At 36.8% G+C, this 23207-nt stretch overlaps 1 protein-coding gene across 6 annotated transcripts in view; it reads right to left on the reverse strand.

The window, feature by feature from the left end:
* Window positions 1-23207, reverse strand: part of PTGER3 (prostaglandin E receptor 3) — an 81725-nt gene that overhangs the window by 44991 nt on the left and 13527 nt on the right. For 4 of the 6 annotated variants that reach the window (XR_006780436.2, XM_045802023.2, XM_087866001.1 and 1 more), the window contains exon 2: window positions 4307-4486. The exons of the other annotated variants lie outside the window; for them this stretch is intronic. Coding sequence is in view for 3 of the 4 variants with exons in the window: in XM_045802023.2 (XP_045657979.1) it covers window positions 4307-4486 (180 nt within the window). In the remaining variant the exon portion in view is untranslated. The remainder of the gene's footprint in view (window positions 1-4306; window positions 4487-23207) is intronic. 6 annotated transcript variants of the gene reach the window in all.

The raw sequence follows: 23207 nt of genomic DNA on the forward strand, positions 1-23207 counted from the left end.
TTCCTTAATTCTAGACTTGTGGAAGTCTTTCTGAGAGAGGAATAGTGTTCAGTTTTCCCTTTGTCACTTTGAGAACAAGGTCACTCTGCAGTATTCTATCTACTTTCTTAGTTTTACTCAAGGTGGACACAATCCAAAAAAGGCATTCGGGGAAGAAGGCATGTAAACGATTTTACTTGGTAACCATAGATACGAATTCCTCATAAAATTGAAACCTTTTGGGTGGGAGTAAGTCCACTGAATACGAACTTCCTTATGAGATCAGTATCTATATAAATGATGCCAATTAATGGAGTTTTAATTTTAACATTTTCCCTAATTCTCTGTTTCATGCTTCATATGAGATCACCACCAGTTAGTTGTCTTAAAATACTGAACTGATAACAGCTCTTTAACAAATGTGAGTGTGAGTTTTAGGTTGATTTTCAAATTTTGTAAATTGGCTCTATCACAGTCTATGTTAGGAAACAGCACAGGTGTATGCCACCTCTTACCAGAATTTTATGTAACCCAGATAACAGTCCTCAGGACGTAGCCACAGTATTAGTCTTCATTTTTAAAATGATATAATCTCGCTCATTGAACAATTGTGCACATTTATTTAAACCTCAATTTTAGCAGATTTTGAGACATATGTGAGCACAAAACCAGCAATAAACAATATCTCTGAAGATTTGGCATGGGTGTTGGTCTAAACTTTTCACATGGGTAAATGATAGAAATTTAAATTTTTCCACATTAAGCTTTTAGTATGTTCGCAGGAATAAATACTCTGAGGTCTTTCTGTGTCACTCATCTTCCGGTATCCTGTTTATTTCAAGAGAAGCTTTTGGGGTTTAAGTATTTAAAAATAAGCAGGAATATATGTACTTAAGATTCCAACGATAAATTTTTTTCTACTTTTTGTCTCTAATTTAATCCCAATACAAAAGAACCATTAAGTGATTGTTGACGTGGAAAGATTGAAAGCTAATCAAAAATTTGGACTCAAAGCCAACAGATATATAAAAAGTATCAGTAAATAAAAGGTCTAATTCACTTGAAAATCTATTATTAGAATATTGTCACAGATTGACCACCTTTGAAAAATACTGTTTTGTCTTGAGAGTTTCTAGTTGATCTCAATGCCAGCATGGTCCCAGGGTCTCTTACAGTTAACTTACACGAGCTTCCACAATTTTATTCTATAACAGTCGAGAGATCTTTTATATAATAAGAAGTGTTAAGTAGAAATAGATGTGCACATTTTGTTTCATAGCCATTTAAATCTGTCATGATTAAACACATCTACTTAAAATATCTTGGTATATATACAGCATTAAGCAAATTTGCTAAATCTTAAGATAACACATTTTGTTTCTTCTATTTTAAGTAGTTTTGAGATATCCGCTGCACCAATTTTCTTTGAAAAGTAAAACATTCTTATTGGATAGCACGTCATCCTTCTCTTCTATGACACAGCTCAGCTGCAAAAATTCATTATTTAGGAAATCAGCCCCGACCTGTAAAATCTACAGTAGCTGATTGTACCTTAATTTCTACGTTGTACTCACTCACTCACTCACTCACTTCTTCCCATGTGGTTTTCTAGGCCTCTATTTTTTTAAACCAATACTGTCAAGTTAAGAATCATCATAATTTATGTGCACATATTCTTTTCCTGCTTAGATCTATGAATAGATACACAAAGTGTGTGAGAATGAATTTAAAGGCCAATAAACTTAAACTTGGAAACACAGATTCTTCTGCAGTGACTTCAGATGCCCACTTCCTGACCATATCTAGGGCCTCTGCACAACACCTCTGAAATCTAACTTCAACTATCATCCAAAGGCTGGAATCAAGTGGGACTTATCAGATTTTCTTATCAGATTTGCCCTGGATGAACAAATGGCTGCCTGGATAACAAAGCACATGCCATTTACATACTTTTTCCTTCTCCAATTCCTTTTCCACCTTGTTGAAAAACTGCCATTTGTCCAGTCCTGCCATGTAAACCTGGGAAGAAATTTATTTTGTACTTAAGGATAAGTTTCAGGTTGTTTTGTCTTCATGTATTTCTGTGCTTTGATGAAAAGTGGCACTTCTTGGACAGTAATCTCCATTACAATTTGGAAGTGTCAGTCCCTTAAATTATTGATACAGATAAAACACTCTGTTGTACAGCAATATGCTACTACACATTTGAAGATAAATTCATATTTCTGTAATTAAATAAGCAGAAATCATTCACATTATCAGCTTGAAGGACTATAAAGGCATGTGGTCTTTCGATCATAAGGCAGGCACCTCACCAATGCACCCTCGGTTTTGGCAGCCATTCATTCATTCATTCATTGAATAAATACTGAACTTTTCCTACATTTCAAGTGTTGTACTAGGTGTTGGCAGGGAAAACCCAAACACACTCGTACCATTTAAATCCATACTGTGTGTGTGCCTGTCTGATTATGACCTGGGACCAGAGGACCATTCAAGAGGTAAAGCCTCTTTACTGTAACATCACTTAAGTGCGCTCTTTTTTCTGGAAAAAGGAGGTAGTTTTGTCTAATTCTTCATGAGTGACCTGTGGGATAATCTAATTCTATAGTGTAAAGAGATTTTATAACAGGGCTTTAGTATTAGGTTATATACCATTATATTTTCTAAAATGCAGGCTAGTGGAACCATCATGAATTACATAAGCACTCTCAGCAGATCTTGTTTATCCACTCAGTTTGACATGGTTATTCATAATAATAATAATAAATTGATTATTCCTGCCTGACCCAGGATGGTTTATATATTAATCAAATAGATATATCATACCCATTAAAATCAATTATTCCTCAAATGCCTACTAAACACAGGGAAAAAAGGAGTTACTATGAAGAAGTATAAAATAAATCTCAAATTTTTTAAAACTAGGAATGTAATAAGGTAAGCTGTAAATTAAAATCTTCGTGAGAAGATGTGAATGAGTTTGCAAACTGAATGCTCCAAAGGATACAAAGAGCATTTTGTATAGGTCTCACTTAAACGATTGCTATATTTGTTGGGGAGGTTTTCTTTTAAGGGCTGCTCTCAAAACTTAGTGTAATAATCTACTTGTGCCAAAAAGATATCAAGCTTAGCTATCAAGGTTTGTACACATGTAGAGTATAAGAAAAACATGTTAATAATAAATATTTAGATATAGAGCTACTTTGAAGACAGAACAGAGACAGTGCTGTGAGGGGTCAATACTATTAATTTTCTTATCCTATAAATAGGCCAAACTATGGAAAATCTTTATGGAACGTTCAAAATATTTATTGGTCCTGGAAACAGAGTTAGTATTTAAATATCCAGAAGATTAGAGAATACATTTGGTGGAACGATCAGGGAAGATAATTAACCATAGTACCTATCTTTAGTTCTCAAATCAGTTCTTAAATAGTATTTTGAAAAATCACTTTACTGACTCTCAAGATCAGATTCATGAATCTTATCCAGGCTTTTAGGAATTAAAGAATGTATTCAAAAAGAAGAACATATAGTAATTTGGATAGCCACAAATCCTGTCACATTTCAAATAAATGGAATTGGCTCTTATTTAGGTAATGAGTAAAACTAATTACCAACACAACCAAAATTTTAAACTTCATAAGTTCAGCAGATTATTTATGCATAATTTATGAGCAATATTTACATCAGTACCACTGAATATTATGGATATATTTTTATCCTAATGCAACTTTTTGTGTTTTTTTTTAATCCTAATGCAACTTTTTAAAAAAATGTAAGGGGAAAAGAGTGACATGGAGAGAAAGAAAGAGAATATAGAAGACCAAGATCTTGGAACAAAAACAAATTTTTGCCTATTTCTCATGCTCTATGGATTCAATCCCCCATGTACTCAGTATACTGGAATATTAACTTTCCCCACTCCATCCCCACCACAGACCAAGATCATTTATAAAAAAAGTGTTTTCATCTCATAAATAATCACATATTCAGCTCCAATGGCAGAGACCCAAAAACACTAGACTGTTAATAATATATTTTCCTTTGTTTGTGTTTCAATACTTTTGGCACATAGGGGATTATCTATGCTTCTGAGACCATTTAGCCTTATATCAAACTTCTCCTTCAATGCATAAACAGTGGCATGCCAGAGATGCCTAAATTCACAGTAAGGTTTATGGCTACTTTTTGCCAAAAGCTGTGAACATGCAAGTTGATTAGGTGTTCTCTTTCATGCTCCTGTCTGTATTATTTCATTGGATAATGAGATAGGCTGCCCTTTCTGTCCATCATTAGAGCAGCTGGAGACAGCATTTGCTACCTGACAAAACTTTCGAAGAAGGATCTTTCTTAGCAGCAGATAAACCCAGGGATCCAAGATCTGGTTCAGTGAAGCCAGGCGAACAGCTATTAGGAAGAAGTTGCATTCTTTCAGCTTTTCAGTGTGAGTCTTGCAGTGCTCAACTGATGTCTGATTGAAGATCATTTTCAACATCATTATCTAAGAAAGAGGGACAAATAATTGTTCCAAAGATTAACAAGGTCACACGCACCTCCTCTACAGTACTTTGCACAGGGTTTACAGTAAATTGGTTGTGAGATTGAAATGATTAATTCAGGCAAAATTTACATTCACAGGACACAGCCCTGAATGAATACAAGGCATTCCTACAGATTTTCCCACATTTTTGGCATTTGACATGATGCAGATTTTTAAAAAGTACACATTCTCAGGTTCTTGGGCTTTAAGAAGCTTAAAATCTCAAAAACACATCTCAAAATTAGCTAAAGTCCTCTGTCTTGTCGCTGAAATTATCCATAGGTTGATGCCCTGATGAAAACCAACACTTCCACAAACCAAAACATGTTTAACCTTAAACTTTAGTAGTTCTGAGAAGAAATTTCAGAAAAAAAAGCAAAAAAGGGGAAAATAATACTTATTATTAGCATTTTCTGAATCCTTACTATTTGCCAGGGCTGTGTCAAATTCTCCATAGGCATTGAATAAACAATGAAGATGGTATTTTTACCATCTCCTTTTTACAACTGCAGAAGCCAAATTAAGCCTTGACGTAAAATGGCTGAGCCGGACTTAACCGAGGTTCACTAACAACACTTGACATACGCTTCACTTGTTTTGTTGTTTTTGTCTCTTCCTCGTCACCATATACACACACTAGAATGTAACCCCCTGGAAGGCAAGATTTGGGACTCTTTTCCCCCCCACGAGTACAATTCCCAATACCTAGAACAATACTTATTAGATAGTGCTCAAAAATATTTGTGAATAAATATATAACACATATATGAATATGTGACATATGTATAATATAAATATATTTATATTTGAATGAATAAATGTTTGTGATTTCTATAGAAGAGGGAAAAAATGAAGGTTCATACACCTCTGAAAAGGTATTCAAGCTCATTAATAATTAGAAAAATGCAAATTATGAGAAAACAAGAAACCATTTTACACCCACTAGTTTGACAAAAATGAAGACATGAGACTTTTCCAAATGTTAGTATGGGGGTGGAGCAAGAAGGACTCTTCTACATGCCACTAGCTGTCATGCGAACTGGAGCAACCACCTTGGAGAATAAATTGAGCGTGATTTCATCAGCCAGCCGTCCTATGCCTAGGAACATACCATCCTCACTTCCTGCACGAGGAGCTGTATATATGACTGTTCATTGCAGTGTTACAACAGCAACCAGAAAACAAACAAACAAACAAACAAAAAAACAGAAATAAGCCAAACACATACAGGTTCACATTTGCAAGCAAACAAAGGTGCTGACTTTATAACTGGCTCCTAAATTCATCTTTCTAATTGTACACGACTATGAAGCACTTGAAATATGGCCAGAACAAATTAAGATGTTGGAATATATAATGACTATATAATGAAATTATAATATTTTTGGTATACTGTATCAAATAAACTATATTACTGAAATCTGCATTGCTTCCTTCTCTTTCTTTTTTTTTACTTTTTAAAAAATGTCACTACTGGAAAATCTGAAATTATATATGGAGCTTGCATTTGTTGCTCACAGTACATTCCATTGAACCCAAGGTCTCTCTTGAGGCCCACACTTACTTGGATGTTTGTCCTTAGGTCATATACCTTAAATTGAAGTCAACATCCCCAAACATCCAGAACACCCTGGACCACAAACCCACAATCCCAACAATGGCACTTGCTTCTTGTATAGTCATCCTGGCCCAACATGTCAGTTGTCTTTGAATCTTTCTTTTGCCTCATCCTCTTCAATGCCTTTTGCTCTTGTTCCAACCTCATCCTAGTTCAGCTCCACCACTCCCCTGGATTATAGTTCTGATAGACATCAAGATGGTGTGTACAGATGTTAACACATCACAGATTCAGCATCCGAACTAAATTCCAGCTCTGACCAAACCCTCACCAGCTACAAGAACTTCAGCTTGGTCTTTTTGGACAAAATTGACCCACAGATTCTTAAATCAATCACTGGCAAAGGACATAGAAATTTCCAGGTTTCACTTATAGCACAAATTCATCCCCTAGGACTTAAACCATGGTCCTTGACCACTTTACCACCCAATACCTGAACAAAATTATGGTTCTATAAACAAATAAGAAGAAGGGAATGTGTATACAACCTGCAGATAGTCATATATTCTTACTCTGCAATTTTTTTTAAGGAATTTTTTCCAAGGGATGTACTCAATAAAAGCAAAAATGGCTGTATAAATAAGTCAATGTTCAGCGAATCAATATCTACATTAGTAAGAAACTGTAAACACATAAATCTCTAACATTAGGAGTAAAGCTTAATAAAATATGGTTTATTTGTATAGTGGTATATTTAAGAATTGGGTGAAAACAGAATATAAGTTCGTGTATATAAAGCTATATTGTTATTATCATTAAATTATGTGAAATACATAGACTTGTGGAAGGCAATGGATTTATTACTATTAAACAATAACTTAACATTAAACCATCAGTAAATTATTTTAAAAACTGTATGTACATAAAAGCATTTCAGTTAATGAAAGTTTTATTTAAAGGAAGTTGATGATAATTGCTTTCATTAATAAATATGATTTATTACACACCAATTTTTAAAAAAATAAGTCAATCTACATCAGTATCTTCTGATGCGGGCTCATGGTCCTGTGAACTGAAGGCTACCTCTCCCTGTGTACACACATGGCCGCCAGAGATCTACGTCTCAGTTCTTAGAACCTGGGACGATGTTATCACGCGAGACAAAAAGGACTCTGCAGATGTGATTCCCGGTAAGGGTCTTGTGATGGGGAGATTTTTCTGGAAAACCTGAGAATTTTACCCAGCTGTGGTAAGAAAGAGGGAGTCAGAGAGATACAACGTTGCTGGTTTTGAACATAGAGAGAGGGAGCCATGAGTTAAGGAATGGAGATGGCTTCTGGAAACTGAAAAAGGTAAGGAAATGAGTCTCCGATTCTCCTTCAGAGTCTCCAGAAAGGAATGGAGCCCCAGGGACACCTTGATATTAACCCAGTGAGATTCATGTCAGGCTTATAACAGAATTGTAAGAGAAATTGGTCTTGTGTAAACCACTAAGTTAATAAATTTGTTAGAGAACTGCAGTAGAAAACTAACACACCTAAGAAAGAAAGAAAGAAAGAAAGAAAGAAAGAAAGAAAGAAAGAAAGAAAGAAAGAAAGAAAGAAATTAAGAAAGAAAGAAAAAGGAAGAGAGAAAGGAAGAAAGAAAACTAACACATCTACGAAAGAAAGAAAGAAAGAAAGAAAGAAAGAAAGAAAGAAAGAAAGAAAGAAAGAAAGAAAGAAAAAAAGAAAAAGGAAGAGAGAAAGGAAGAAAGAAAACTAACACACCTACAGATTGAACTCTCAACAGATGTGGAGAGGGGATGGGGAGGAATTTGTTTGAAAATGGTTTACCGTCTCTCATAGATACATCTCAGCAAGCTTGTTTACTTTGTTCACTTTCTTAGGAAACTTTTTTTTTTCCTAAACATTAAGTAAAAGTGAACTTCATCCCAACTCCTGTTTAAATAATCTCAATTTCTGGGGCGCCTGGGTAGCGCAGTCGTTAAAAGCGTCTGCCTTCGGCTCAGGGCGTGATCCTGGCGTTCCAGGATCGAGTCCCACATCAGGCTCCTCCGCTGTGAGCCTGCTTCTTCCTCTCCCACTCCCTCTGCTGTGTTCCCTCTCTCGCTGGCTGTCTCTCTGTCACATAAATAAATAAAATCTTTAAAAAAAAAAAAATAAATAAATAATCTCAATTTCTAAGTTTGCAACATGTAAAAATGAACTCTTGTTATTCTAGTAGCATCAATTAAATTTCAGTGTGTTTGATTAAAAGGTATAAAATCATATTTTCAATAGTTTTCCTTTAAGAAAAACATGTGTCTATTAATTCTTTTTTCTCACTTTTTTTTTTAAAGATTTTATTTATTTATTTATGTGACAGAGAGACAGCCAGCGAGAGAGGGAACACAGCAGGGGGAGTGGGAGAGGAAGAAGCAGGCTCCCAGCGGAGGAGCCAGATGTGGGACTCGATCCCAAAACGCCAGGATCACTCCCTGAGCCGAAGGCAGGCGCTTAACGACTGCGCTACCCAGGCGCCCCTTTTTTTCTCACTTTTATAAGCTATTGGAAAGGTTGTATTTTGCTCTTTTAAACCCTAACCTCATTCAACAGTTAAATATATTTGACTGCCTACCCTCTTCCAGGAAGTGCTCTGGGCCTGGCCTAGAATGATCTAAAAACTCACTTAGGGATGTCTGGGTAGCTCAGTCGGTCACGTGTGACTCTTGATTTCTTCTCAGATCATGATCACAGGGTCGTGAGATCAAGCCCTGCATCAGGCTCCACGCTCAGCATGGAATCTGCTTGAGATTCTCTCTCTCTTTCTGCTCCTCCTCCCACTCACATGCTCTCACTTTCTTTCTCTCTTGAATAAATAAATAAAATCTTAAAAAAAAACCCCAACAAACTCAAATAACATTTTCTTTTTTTTAATAAAGTATTGAAATTCTCCAACTTTTTATAATCAGGAAAGTTAAAATCGCTAATTAAAATGGGATTTCGGTCATTTTACACGGTCCTCCTTGATTATTTTAAAATTAGTTCTTATGGGGCTAATAATCTTATATTATTATTAGGCTAATATAGGTTTCATATGCCTTACATTGATTAGTCCTCTGTAATTTCCCATAATTTACTATGGACAGTACAGTGATTATGAAATTATAAAACCAAGCTCTGTAAGCAATAGCTGGCGCATGGGGAGAGACACTCTAGCTTTTCCCGGAAATCACGGGATGCAAAATATGACAATAACTAGAATTAGAGGCTGTAAGCATGATATTGTCATTTCCAAATGGCAGCAGGGATGGAAATAGGTCTCCCAAATCCATCTAATCTTGAACATAAACGCAAATTAACATCCATCTGTTGATTTCCCAATATTGAAGGAGCTAAACAGCGATTACAATTTTTGCAAATATTTTTCAGACATTCAGACTGAAAGAAAACCTTTGACATGACTGTAGATTTCTAGTAGAAATGATTTTTCCTAATAGTCCAATTCAATAGCTTACACAAGGAAAAAAGAATAAACAAAAAAAAAGACTTTTTTAGCAAATGCATGAATACTCTGCATGATTGCTCCTTCTGACCAGCCTCTCAGTGATCTGGTCAAGGGAATGGTAAGATGAATTCTGGTTGCCCTGAGAGGCAGCTCTTCTGCCGGCATCTCCCCCAGGCTCCCCGTGACTCTCCGAGGGCTCTTGCCTCTCCCTGGTTACCAGCAGGAGTAGAGAGCTCTTTTTGTACCCATGCTAACCAGGTACACAACTATATCAGCGTCCCCTAAATTCTCCATCCCTGCCTAGGGTCAAGGGCAACCACATTGTCCCACCTAAAGGAAAGAACCGATCTCTCTCTTTTCCAGTGATAACGATCTTTTAAATGTGCAAAGCACTAATCAAGGAGACAGTTCTCAATATTCTGCATTTGGATTTTGTTTTATTGCAGCAGGATTTATAACTACACATTTAAAAGTCTTTGGTACTTCACTTCTTAATTCAAAAATACCTTGAGTTATAGGTCATAAATATCGATTGAAGATGATAAATGAGTAAACCCAGAAAAATTAACTTGTGGGGGAGGAAATAAAATTGTTTACTTGCCTTTAGGCTCCATTTTGCAGCTTTTATGCATTTCCTGTTTATTCCTCATGTAAGTGTGTAAGAGAACTTTCCTCACAGCCAATTTGTAGCTATGATGCTTTGTTTTTCATAATCCTCTGTTGTTAGGCTAAGGGAGAATAACCTGCTCCACGGGAAATTCCCTCTATCATTTGATAAATGCACTACATTATAATACACTGAAACCAGTCTGGGCCCTTTAAATCACTTAATTACATAATTTGAAGGATTATCATGGGAAGAAGCTCCACTGTAGATTTCAGAAATAACTGCAGTCTTTCCAGTCTGGTTACAACTCTGTTCTCCAGTTGCCAAATCATCTCAGCGTTCTATGCTCTACTGTTTCGGAAGCTTCTCCTGCCTTATCTAATCTGAAAGCTGAAAATAAACAGCTCATGAACATTAAAAAAAATTACTAGAAGTCGTGTTATTTCATCTTTACTATTATGTAATTTTATAAAATTTTTCAAAACAGTGACTGCTGGCAGTGCCACCGTGTGTGATTTTAGGCAAGCCACTTACTCTCTATGCTTTAGTAAACTTACTAGGAAACAAAAGCGCTGGTCCGGAAGGCCTCTTTTTTTTTTTTTTTTTAAGATTTTATTTATTTATTTGACAGAGATAGAGACAGCCAGCGAGAGAGGGAACACAAGCAGGGAGAGTGGGAGAGGAAGAAGCAGGCTCATAGCGGAGGAGCCTGATGTGGGGCTCGATCCCATAACGCCGGGATCACGCCCTGAGCTGATGGTATATATCTATATCTATATCTATATCTATATCTATATCTATATCTATATCTATATCTATATCTATATCTATGGTTAAGGTTTTTCTTATATGAGTTCTACGGCAAAGCTGGAAAATGAATAAGGATTTAATTTGAGAAAGAAAAGAAACCGAAAGGTAAAAGATACAAACAAAAGACAAAATTCCTCTTCAGGAAAACCCCAAATGTATCTTTTGGAAAACAGAGGAGAGAGGAAAATTACAAAGTTAGAAAATGGATAAATGAATAGTACAAGGGCCTCGATTCATAAAGCTTTTTGGGAAGATTTTTTTAGAAGTAGCTGACATTGGCAAACCCGCTGACCAAGAGTTAGAGACCCACCATAAATCTGGTTCAGCTTTGCATCTAGGCTGGGGACTGGTTACCTGACTTTGGATCTTAATTTCTCCCTTCTCTAAAACATGATTAATACATGCTTACCGAATATCTTCTCCATCTAGTAATGCAGTTGCAAAAATTACAATGAGATGAGAATAATTAAGGTCTTCGATATATAGACTACCTCTTCCCAAGCCCCGGGCTACTGCACTATTGCGTAGGCTTCCAGAAGAGAATGCTCTGATGTTCAGGAATAGACCAGTGGATGCTTGAGGAATACTAGGAAATAAATTTATTATCTATATGTCTGCTTTTCTTAAATTCCTACCTAGTAATGTTTTTTTAGAAGAAAAAACTTAAACTTTAAAGATGTTTGGTAATGCAGAACCATTCATCAGTAGCTGCATAGGGGACTTCCATATCCCTCCATATCGTAAAGAAGCCTGCAAACTGCCACCACTTTATTTGGTACATAAGAATTACCATCTCCTTTCAAGTAGTATGAATTGTAAATTCTGTGTAATTTGGCTCAGTATAGCTCATTATAAATGTTATGCCTAGATAGATACCTTTCTATTAGAAGTCAAAAAATATCAGTAACTAAGTATTCAAATTCTCGCTGAAAGGGGCAAGGCAAAACCTACCATATAAAAGTATTTATTCCTTGGATTATAGATGATAAGTTAGCTTTGTGATATACATGTCAGAAAGGCTATCTTTATTACATTTCAAAACTTTATATCTCAGGTGTCAAGTGAAAGTTTAGAAAATATGTCTTTGTCAAGGTTTAAAGAACATTCATCCTTGCAAATATTTAGATTTAAGATAGTTTTCTTTTTTCTGCCAAAGTACAGTTTCATTTAAACCCCGAACGCTGAATCCTATCACGCAGTCAGAGATCTACAGTGTTAGTGACAATTACGGTGTTTTATGCTGACAGATGGTAGCTACTTTTGTGGTGAGTATAGCGTATCCTATAAACTTGTCCAATCACTATGTCATCCACCTAAAACTAATGTAACATTGTATGTCAACTATACTCAAAAATAAATTTTTAAGAGTAGCTAAATGATTGAAGAAGGAATCAGAGATGTGGGCTAAGTTTTTGTGTGCAGAGACAGTCACCTCTAAAGAAAATTAGTAAAACTAAAAAGGCTAACAATAAAGCACAGGGCACAATTTAAATTATGGCACATCCACTGATTTGCATAATATACATGTATTTCAACACTGCCATTTAAAATGACGTTTTTGAAAAATATTTAATAACGTGAAGAAATATTCAGGAATGTTAAACCTAAAAACAAATGTTTATTATGTAGTATAATCCAATTTTAAAAACATCTCCAGGTGGGAATTAGGGCAATTTTTATTTTCTTCTCTATTTTTTCTTTGTTTTCCAAATTCTCCACAATAAACATGTTATTTGCACACTTACAAAAGAAGCATTAAATGCAGAGTAGTTGGAAGCTTCAATATAAACAATAACCTATTAAATAGTTTATTGGTGAAATGTTAGTGTCACCATCCATCCTGGAACCATCACATGGTCATTTCTGTTTGAATTCTTAGGTAGTCGATGTGTGCATAATTTAACAACCAATAGGTAAACAGTCGGATACTCTGTAATTGATCAAAGCATTTAACTTAATCATCAATTCATTATGGCTTATTAAAGGGAATGTGATGTTTAGTGATCAGTTACTGGCTTCTGTGATTCATGGACAGTACAGCCACCATATGCAAAAGATTCCTTCCCTGTACCACAACTTGTATGTGATGCAGGCTGATTGTGGTTCTAACCTAATATGATAAATTCTTATTTAACTTGATCTCATGTCCAAATGACACTCTCTTCTGGAGCTATGCTGTGGGAGGACTGGATCTCATAGGGGGATCCACACAGACACGTCTTGTACTTGGGGTGAACACTGGGTGAATATGGGCAGATTGGGGTCTCTCTCAATTCATGGTCCCCAACCTTCCAACCTTGTCTCACTCCCTAGTCACCTCTCTCTCTCTGTCTCTCTCTCTTTCATTCACCGCAGTAGCTATCTCATACATTCTCCACTGTCCTTCACCTCACAGAGAAAACAAGCTGTCTAGGGGCCTCTCACCTTCTTACCACCAAGTTCGGCATCTGTAGCTAACCATTTCTCCTTGCTTCTTATTCAAATAGAAGAGGTGTCCCATCTCCTATCTAAGACTAATGCTCGATCTGCGCACTGAATCTTATCCAGCATGAATGTCAAAGGCTTTTTTTTTTTTTTTCAATTATCTCCTTCTTTTACCTTTAACTTTTGGCTTTTTCCCAGTATCATAATAACATATCTAAATTTCTCCTATCTTGAGAAGATAAAATCTTCTGCAGAATTCTCACCTCCCTACATATAGTGCTCCACAAGTTACAGTTGAATTCTCCAAAGAGTTGTCTACCTTCCTTATCTTCAAATTTATTCTTTAACCTACTACAGCCTGGCCTGAGTGCCCACAAATCCTCAAGAAGTGCTGTTCCCAAGGCCACCAACAAGGTTTCAAAATCCACTAGACACTTAAAAGTCTTTCTTGAAACATTCTCTTCCCTAAGATTCAGGTTGCCAAAGATACAGGTTGCCATTTCCCAAATATTCAAGTTGCCATTTGACCTGAGTTTCTTACTAATTTCCCTGCTACCTCTCTGGGTGATCCCTCGCAGTCTCTTTTATGGCTCCTGTTTCTCTACCTATCTTGAAAATGTCAGCATTTTGGGGTTCTATCTTAAATAATGGGAGGTTGCCTCCCCTTCTTGCTGTGCATAAACTCAGTGGATGACCCCTTCTACCCTCATGACTTCCAAATCCATCTATGCACTGTAGGCTGTACCTCTTTAAGCCCCAGACTGACTGATCTGGCTGCCTATAGCACAGCTCTGCCTAGATGCCTTACATCAAATTCAACAGGCTCAAAACTGACATTATTATCTGCTTCAAAGCTGATCTCCACCAATCTTCCCTAGTTCAGTGAACCCAGCTCTCTAAAACAGAAACCTAAGAGTGACGCTAGATTCATCTTGATTCATTTCCCTGAGTCTCTCTCTTGCGTTTCTCTATCCATTCTGCCTCATTATCCATATTCCTCACGTCCAATCAATCACAAAGTCTCCCATTAGCTTCCTAATATAGTTTTTAAATCTATCATTTCTCGCATCTCCACTCCCATTGACCCTAAACCCAGACCACCACCATCTCTCGTCTGAACTACCACAAAAGTCTACTACATCATTTGTTACCCTCCATTCTGGACCCCTCCATGCTGCCTACAAAGGATATTCCTAAAACGTAAATTTTACTGTGCTATTCCATTTTGAAAAGTTCTTCAATAGGTTCTCATTGCCCTGAGTAAAGCCTTTAAATGAACGTTGAAGGCTCATCACCACTCAGCCCCTGCTGAGCTCACTAGCCTAAATTCTCACCACTCTTTACTCTCACATCCATATTCCAATCACCTTGAACTTCTCTGAGTTCTTTAAAAGTTCATCTTGCTTCTGAACTTTTACAAATCTGGGTCCCTAGGTCTATAACTCTTATTCCCTTCTCTACTTGACTAATTTCAACTTATTTTTTGTGTAGACTTGAAATGTCAATTTATCTGATGTTTCCCTTGCCAAAAGCCTAGTGGATAAGTTTTAATATGGACTTCCCAAATTCTCTACTTCCTTTATTACCCCTAAACATTTTATATTGCTGCTTGTTTTTAATGTCAGTCTCTCTTCATAGATAAATATTGTTACAAGAGTAGGGATTATTTCGGTCCTTTTAGGTGTATCTGAGGAAGCACCCAGCACAGAATATATTACATTGTAGATTTACAAATATTTTTGAATTAACCAATGAAGGAATGGTTGAAAGGGTACCACCTCCCATTTGGGGTACCAGATTCTAGAATTTTTATCTAATGTACAAATCCACAAATATTTATCCCTATTCAAGTCTTTTTGTTGTTTTTGTTGTTTCTGTTATTGTAATTAGCCAGGATAACAGCTTCAATTTAGGTCCTAATGGACTTTAAGTACACCTTCTTATCACTCATGATTTTAAGTAGAATGTTATAGTTACAGCAGTAACCTGGAGGAAGCTGGAGAGCTGGGCTGTAGAATCAACAAGAGCAGCAAATGTTTGAAATAAAACATACTGAATCTATAAGAAGGGAAAATTCTTGTTGTATATTTAATAACAGTTTTTCCAGAAATATACTTCAAGACAAAACCAAAATAAGACATGCATATCAATACCGTCTTTAACGAGGCTATTTGCCGTCAATTTATAATACATAGTAAGTCAAAAGTTCTTTTATTATTATAAAAATGTTACATGGGATTCTAGTGTTCCTTGCTTATAGAATTCTTGCCCACAAATATGAGACTGTATCTTATATGTATATTATAATAAGTATTTAAAATACCCTTCAGAGTCTAACAGATAACACATCAATAATAGTTTAATTTACTTGTAAAATTCTCTGCCAATGTTAGGCTTCAAGTCAGTGTCAGCATAGGAATTTCCTAACATTATGCGTAATTCATTTTCTTTTTTCTAATACAAAACACATCCTCATAAAATTTACCAGCTTTCTTTATAGTTAACTTGTGGTATTGACTGTAAACCTGGGCTAAGTAATTGTGCAGTGCCAGATCCACCACGGGAGGGGCTTAAGGTGTCATGTTTTGGCATCACTTTTTCTTTGACTTTAAAAAGAACATTCTGTGATTTCCCAATCATGACAGGATGGTCAATCTCCAACGCCTCAACCTTTCGAAAGAGAATTGTGTTAACTGAGTTTAACCTGCATTGTTACTGCTTGTGTGAAAAAACTGCAACCAAACATTCCTGCTGACCCTTTTTCCTTTTGGGTCTACCAAGTAGCAGCACTGAAAACATGGATTCCTGCAGCCCACTGAGCTCACTGCTCTGCTGCATTAACAGGTATGAAGGTATATAGTAAATGGTGAAACACTCAGACTTACTGACTTATACTAAGTACTATATCAATATTATTTTTTTCTTCTTCTTCTTCTTCTTCTTCTTCTTCTTCTTCTTCTTCTTCTTCTTCTTCTTCTTCTTCAGATTTAAGTGTAATAAAAGGAAGCATAAAAGATCCACTCACTATTGTCTCCTAAGTACATGGATTCTAATTAGGAAGAATGTGGCTATGACACCACAAAATGGTAACTTGCTATGTCCATAGAGATACAGCTCCCTTTTTAACCCCATTGTTCCTTGAGATTTATGTAGCAGCCTTGTAATACACCTTCACAATCACTCCTCCCTTTCATGCACCATGTATGTGTCGCGTGAAAACTATCAAGTGCCATGTGTTATTTACATTACAAATGATAAGCTTTATTTTTCAAACTGTTCTTCTGAAAAGACTGTGTTTTTTGTTTTCAGAAAATCAGACTTTACCAAATCACTTAAAGTACAGTTAGCACTTAAACAATTTTGTACCAGGTTTGAGGAAAGTTTAAAGACGACTGAATTCACATTACATGGGATGTAGAAAAATGGAAACTTGTAACCTGTTCATCTTCCATGTTTTGCACCCTTAGGCTGCTTTCGTCTCATCTGTTGGTTTAGTTGGATTCATACCATTTGGTCCAACAGCACAGTAACTAATAGGAACCAGAAGAAAGCAAACATGAGGAAGAAATCAATTTTTCCCATGACTCAGAAGCCAAATTCCTATGAAGACTATAGGTTTCTAAGAGAAAATAACCAAATCCCAACATCTGAATCCATCAGCTCCCTCTCTTCTTAATGTGTGAGTTCCATAAAAGTATTTTTACTGCACTATTTAGCTTCCTAGGGAAGATCTTAAGCAAGTAATTATAAAATTATTCCTCTTACTATCTTAGGGACTTTATTATTTCATTTTAAAATCTATATTTGATGTAAGTATTTTCAAAAACATTTTTGCAGGAATTGGTGAATAGCTGTTATTGGCATTTCCAGATCCTTACCCCACTGGACCAGAGCAGTTCTGTTTTTGTCTGTTTCTCTAAAGAGACTTTTTTAAATAGTTTCTCCAGCTGAAACAATTGGAAATTTGATGGCTTAATGCAGCTCTGTCCAAAAGAAATATAATTCAAGCCACAAACAAGAGCCACATGTATCCTTTTAAGGTTTATAGTAACTACATTTAAAAGAAGCAAACAAAACAAAACCATGTAGAATTGATGTTAGCAATATATTTTAATTTACCAAATATATCTGAAATACTATTTCAATATGTAAGCAATATAAAAATTATTGAGATATTTTACTTTTTTGTACATAATGTTCAAAATCTGATGTGTATTTTACATTCTCAATTTGGAGTTATCACATTTCAAGTCTCCAATAACCACATGTGGCTAGTGGTTACCACAATGGACAATGTAGGTCTAGGGCTTTATACTTTTTTTTTTTTTTTTAGAGAGATAGAGGGAGCGAGAGTGCACGTGTATGCATGACCGGGGAGGGAGGAGCAGAGGGAGAAGGAGAGAGAAAATCTTAAGCAGGATCCACACTTAGCATGGAACCAATGCAGGGCTTGATCTCACAATCCTGAGATCATGACCTGAGTCGAAATCAAGAGTCGGACACTTAACCAACTGAGCCACCCAAGCACCCCTAGGGCTTTATACTTTTTGAGGGTCCTTCACTATATTCTTTCAATTAAACTGCATAGGTCTCATCATGCAGTGTCTACTGTTGGCTGCCTACCCAACATCCATTCTTCCACCTCCCCTTCTTATCAGTACGTGTATTTTTATTGGAGTCTAGGTACTCCAGAGCTGACCTTATCACTAAATACTAGAATGTGTCTGGATCCATGATGATGATGTGACCCCCTACTAGACAATGAGATCCAAGAAGACGTTCCCTGAGGATATCTGGGGAAAAGTTTCTACATTTTTAGGAGTGAGCCATAGAAAAACACAGCTTCTTACTCCCGCTAGAAGTGAACTAGAAAGCATGTACACTAGTCTCCAATAATAAACAGGGGATACATTCCAAGATACCCAGTGAGTACCTGAAACCACATATAGTACCAAACCCCACATATAGTGCTTTCCCTATTTATGCATACCTATGATAAAGTTTAATTTATAAATTAGGCACAGTAAGAGATTACAATAACTAATAATGAAATATAATTATAATTACATACTATAATAAAAGTTATGTCAATGTGGCTCTCTGTCTCACAATACCTTGTTGTACGTATCCCCCTTCTTGTGATGATGTGAGGTGATAAAATGCCTACACGATGAGATGAAGTGAGGTCAATGATGTAAGCCTTGTGACGTATTGTTAGGCTACTACTGACCTCCTGATAATACATCAGAAGGAGATCATCTGCTTCTGGACCACGGTGTACTTAAACCATGGAAAGTGAATCTGTGTATCGAGGTGGAGGGAAGGTTGCTATACTACCGACCATCCTAAAACCTGAGGGGAACCAGCTATCAATGGGATGAGGTCAACACTGCAGACTGCCAAAAACAGGACAAGCCTTGGTCCTTGATGACAATGCTAAATTCTGGATTAACCGACTCTGAAGGCTGCCCTAACTCTGGATTTGCAGTTATATTTAATTACTCTGAAGCTAGTATATTATATCATCTCTCTTAACAAATGAGGGCAAAATAATTACACTGAAACTTTTGAGCATCTTTTGAAGCATTGTTTACCCCTTTCTTTGTTATTTTTACTGTTTCCCTATTGTTGCTAAAATTCCTCATTTTTTCATTGTTATCCTCAGGGCACCTCCCTAAACATCCTTTTTTGTTTTTTTCTGCTTCGGACACCAGACATTAGAGTAGTGGTTTCTAATGCTTCCACCCACTGCTTCTAATTAACTTCTCTCTTCCATTACAAAAACAACATTGTGTCTCCCGTTCTTGTCTATCCTGAAGGTAGTTTTTAATCTTTCTAACAACAACATGGAAACAATAAAAGTAAAACATAAAGGAAAAGGTACATTTTCTAAAATGCTCACAAGTTGCACGTCATAAATAGTACACAATATTCATGAGACGCAGCTGTCTTGGTGGCTCTGGCATTAAAAATACTTGGGTTTGATTTGCTCAATACCATTTACAACTCTGGACCTTAAAGCAAGTTGCTTCCCCAGCAAGTGAGAAAGTAAAGTAAAATAAAATAAAGAGATATCATCCACGTTGAAGGATTTATATGAAGATGAAATCCATGTAATATACATAAAACTTTAAAGGCCAGGATTTATACATCGATTTTCTGATTCCAAATCTAGTGTCTTTTTCGCTTCATTACAGTTTCATTTTTTTCATTTGTCCCATAATCACTTATTGAGTGGCTGCTATGGGCCAGGACAATTTATAGACTAATAAGGCAAAGTCTCTGTTCTTAAGCACTTTACAGTGTGCAGTGAATCAGACAAATAAATGAATATTAACAAGAGGGAGGCCATACAGTTTAGTCATTTATCACAGTGGCTATAAAATCAGACAAATCTGGATTTGAAAGTCAGCCCTGTTTTTTGTTAGCTGTGTGATCTGGGAAAGTTACTTAACATCTCGAAACTGCTTTCCTCATCTGAAAAAGGAGAGAGCAGTATCCTTTCAGAGTGTTGTTGACAGAATGAAATGAGATTATGTCTGTGAAATGCTGAGCACAGTGCCTCCTGTAAAGTAAGCATTTGTCTGCTGTGGACAATTGTCTTCATTGCCATAATAAATATTATGACAATTGTAAATACAACTGTGCATCATTAAGTGATCAGGGTATACACAGGCACTATGGAGTATAGAGTAGGGCATTTAAATCTGTCTCCAGGATCAGGGAAGCACTGCCCCCTAAAATAGCAGATACTTCTGGAGAGTTTTGAAAGACAGAGTTCCTACTGCTGAGTGGGAAATTGTGTGAATCATCCTAGGAACTGCAGATTGATCTTGATGAATGAAGGTAAGGATGCTGGGAGAGGGGTAGAAAATGAGTAGTAAGTGTGGCCAAATCCAGGATCCTAAGGATTAAACTAAGGAATCTGAAGCCTTCTAATCTGGGTGAGAGGGTGCTAGACAGTAAAATGCCTGAATTCCTTGTGAAACAGTCCCAGTGAGCACACGGAAGTTCTTTTCCAGGGCTCTTTCTCTTCTCCACAATTATAAGGGAAAAAAAGATGAAAGCAGGTTTGCAAGACTCCCAATTGCACTATATCATGCTGCAAGTTTTAAAACTGTCCAAACAAATTTTCTAATTTTGACTGTAGTCAAACACTTTCCCACTAAGCAAAAAGAACTCAATAAACAGTTTTATTTGTTTTATAAATAGTTCAGTGAAAAGAATAATATTTGTGAATTGTACTAGCTGGAAAATGTTTGCCTAGTGAAACTTTATCACTGTATGTGAGTGTTCTAAGCCTGAAAAGACAGACCACTGGATGCAACTGATGTCGCACCTTTATGGAAAACACCTCCTACATTGTAGGTATCGTGTTGAATGGAACCTTTTAAGAGTTTATTGTAGGACAAGTGAAAATTCTCACCTTCTACAGGGATTTACACAGTATTCTCTAGAAACCCAAGCTCCTAAGAAGGCCAATGAGTTAATGGATCAATGAGATTCTGCAGGAAATCCTTAATCCCTGTGATTATCTGACCCAGGCGATTTGTGTGATTTTTTTGACTGTTCTCATTCAATCTGTCCTTTTTCTACAATTTCAATGAAGTAATAGGACAGTGTTTTTGTAAACCAATAAAAGTAGAGACAACCAATATGAAACAAAACACAGCACAAAAAAGCCTTGTGTCTACTAACTTCTAGGAGTATAATTGGGGAAAGTTGTATAATCCTTGGAATCTTAGAATGTGCAATCGAAAAACATGGATGAAGAACGTCACAGTGATAAACTGTTGTGAAGATTAAATTAGATAATATCATAAGGGGTTTAACACAGTAATTCTCAAGAACTCGCACGTCGCAGGCGTTCTGGAAATATGTCTTTTTGTTTTGTGCATCTCTTCGGCTTCCTGTCCCCCAGTCTCCTTTCCACTCCAATTCAGTAAGTGACAGGCACACACACACACACACATGCACACACATCCATGCAGGCACACGCAGGGCTTGAAATATACAGCATTACTGTCACAATGTTTCTAAAAATGAATTCCATGGTAACAATGAACCCTTACTTGTTCTTACTAATACCTCAAGTTTGAAGAACTTTTTCTGCATGTTCTAAGTGGGAGAGAAATCCCAGCACTTAACCTCCCACTGTCACTTCCTACCTCCAACACAAGATGCTGCGAGTGCCTGATCCTTCTTCTGGTGACCTCTCGATAGAGCCAAGGGGTAAAAATCCTAAGCTATAGCAGTCAGGTTTGCACCCAGAACTCTGAGTCTTGAGAGAGCGGCACAGAGAAGGGAGCTCTGAGATGGCGGATTCATCCCAGTGGCATGCAGCAAACCGTCTTGCAGCACGACCTTGGCAGTGTGGTCTGATGCTCAGCGTCCAGAATAGCTTGGGCCCTGCCTGTCTTCCAAACCTGGCCCGCCAGCTTCTTAAAGGCCCCATGAGCCCTTGATATCCTTCTTCTATATGCCCCATGTGCTTGGAGTCAGAGTCTGTTGTTTGTGACCAAGAAGCAAGTTTAGGAAGGAGACTGGAGCTCTGAAGTCAGAAGATATTCCCATGCTTCCTGAAACTGATCTACAGCATAATTTAATTAGAAATAGATGCTACTGGAAAAAAAAAATTCAAAATGTTCCCTAATGTCTTTTATAGAACAAAAGCTAATATTTAGAAATTTACTTCTGGATCTAGGCAAATCCTCGGTCTATTCTTGGAGGAAATGACTACCATTAATAAATTCAAAATCTGCCACCCAGCATGTTGGCCGTTAGCACATCTACCGATTAATAAAGAGAAAGTTGCCAGATTAACATCAAACCCAGACTACAACTCACCCTTTATGGCAAAATCAAGAAAGAACTCTTTTCTTCACTGGTCATCTCGCTACAGTGTTAATAGCGTGTGAGTTTTCAGAGCCTCATATGGCCACCTCTGTTCCATTGTAAACCTCACATTACCCTCTTCACTCACTTCTGGACAATTCTCTGAGCCTAAATCTTTAATTGTGGCCTAACAAAACTAGTCTTCGAGGATGAAGCTGGGTCCTGAGACTTTATGTCATGTATGACTGTTTCTTGTATTCGCAAAACAAAACAAAATTATAATAAAGACGAAAGAAAGATGTTGAAACAGTACTTTGAGATGACATAATCACTAAAATATTGTATTGCTATGAAAGCGAAATGAAAACCCCACATGCAGACTGTAAATATAAACCTATTAACCAAAAGCTTAAAAATGAAACAAAATAACATAGGACTGGGCCAATGAGCTGCAAAGCTATGTCTTAAACTGATTCCTTAGAAGAAGAGCCTGAATTGGGAATTCTGACACATGGCAAGAAGTCAAAGATACAGAAAGAGACAGTCCTGGCTTTAGTCTTCCAGAGGGCCACCTCCAACCTTGACACTCCTGCAATTTATGTGAATCAAGCAATCCTCTCCCTGTCTCTCTCTCTACTTTTAAGCTTAGCTTGGTCTGGATCTTCTTCTGGGGATCATGATTCTGATGACATCCTATCATTTCATAAGCAAACTTGCTTACTTCTCTTTCTCTGGGTGACTACTCTGATTTATGTCTCTGGGGAAAAAATAGCACCCAGTAGATAGAACTTAATCCTGACTCTGCCCATTATTAGCTGTGTAAGCTTGCAGCAGTCACTTCCTTGTTAAGGAGCCAAAGGGAAAGCCTTTTGTGGAAAGAGAGCCACCTTACTACCAGAGGCCCAGAGAGGAAGAGAGAACCCTATTTCTTGTCAGAGTCACAGGGCATTTCAGAATGT

This window comes from Ursus americanus, chromosome 12 (assembly GCF_024610735.1).
Source record: "Ursus americanus isolate L20-20 chromosome 12, mUrsAme1.1.p, whole genome shotgun sequence".
Classification (NCBI taxonomy): Eukaryota; Metazoa; Chordata; class Mammalia; order Carnivora; family Ursidae; genus Ursus; species Ursus americanus.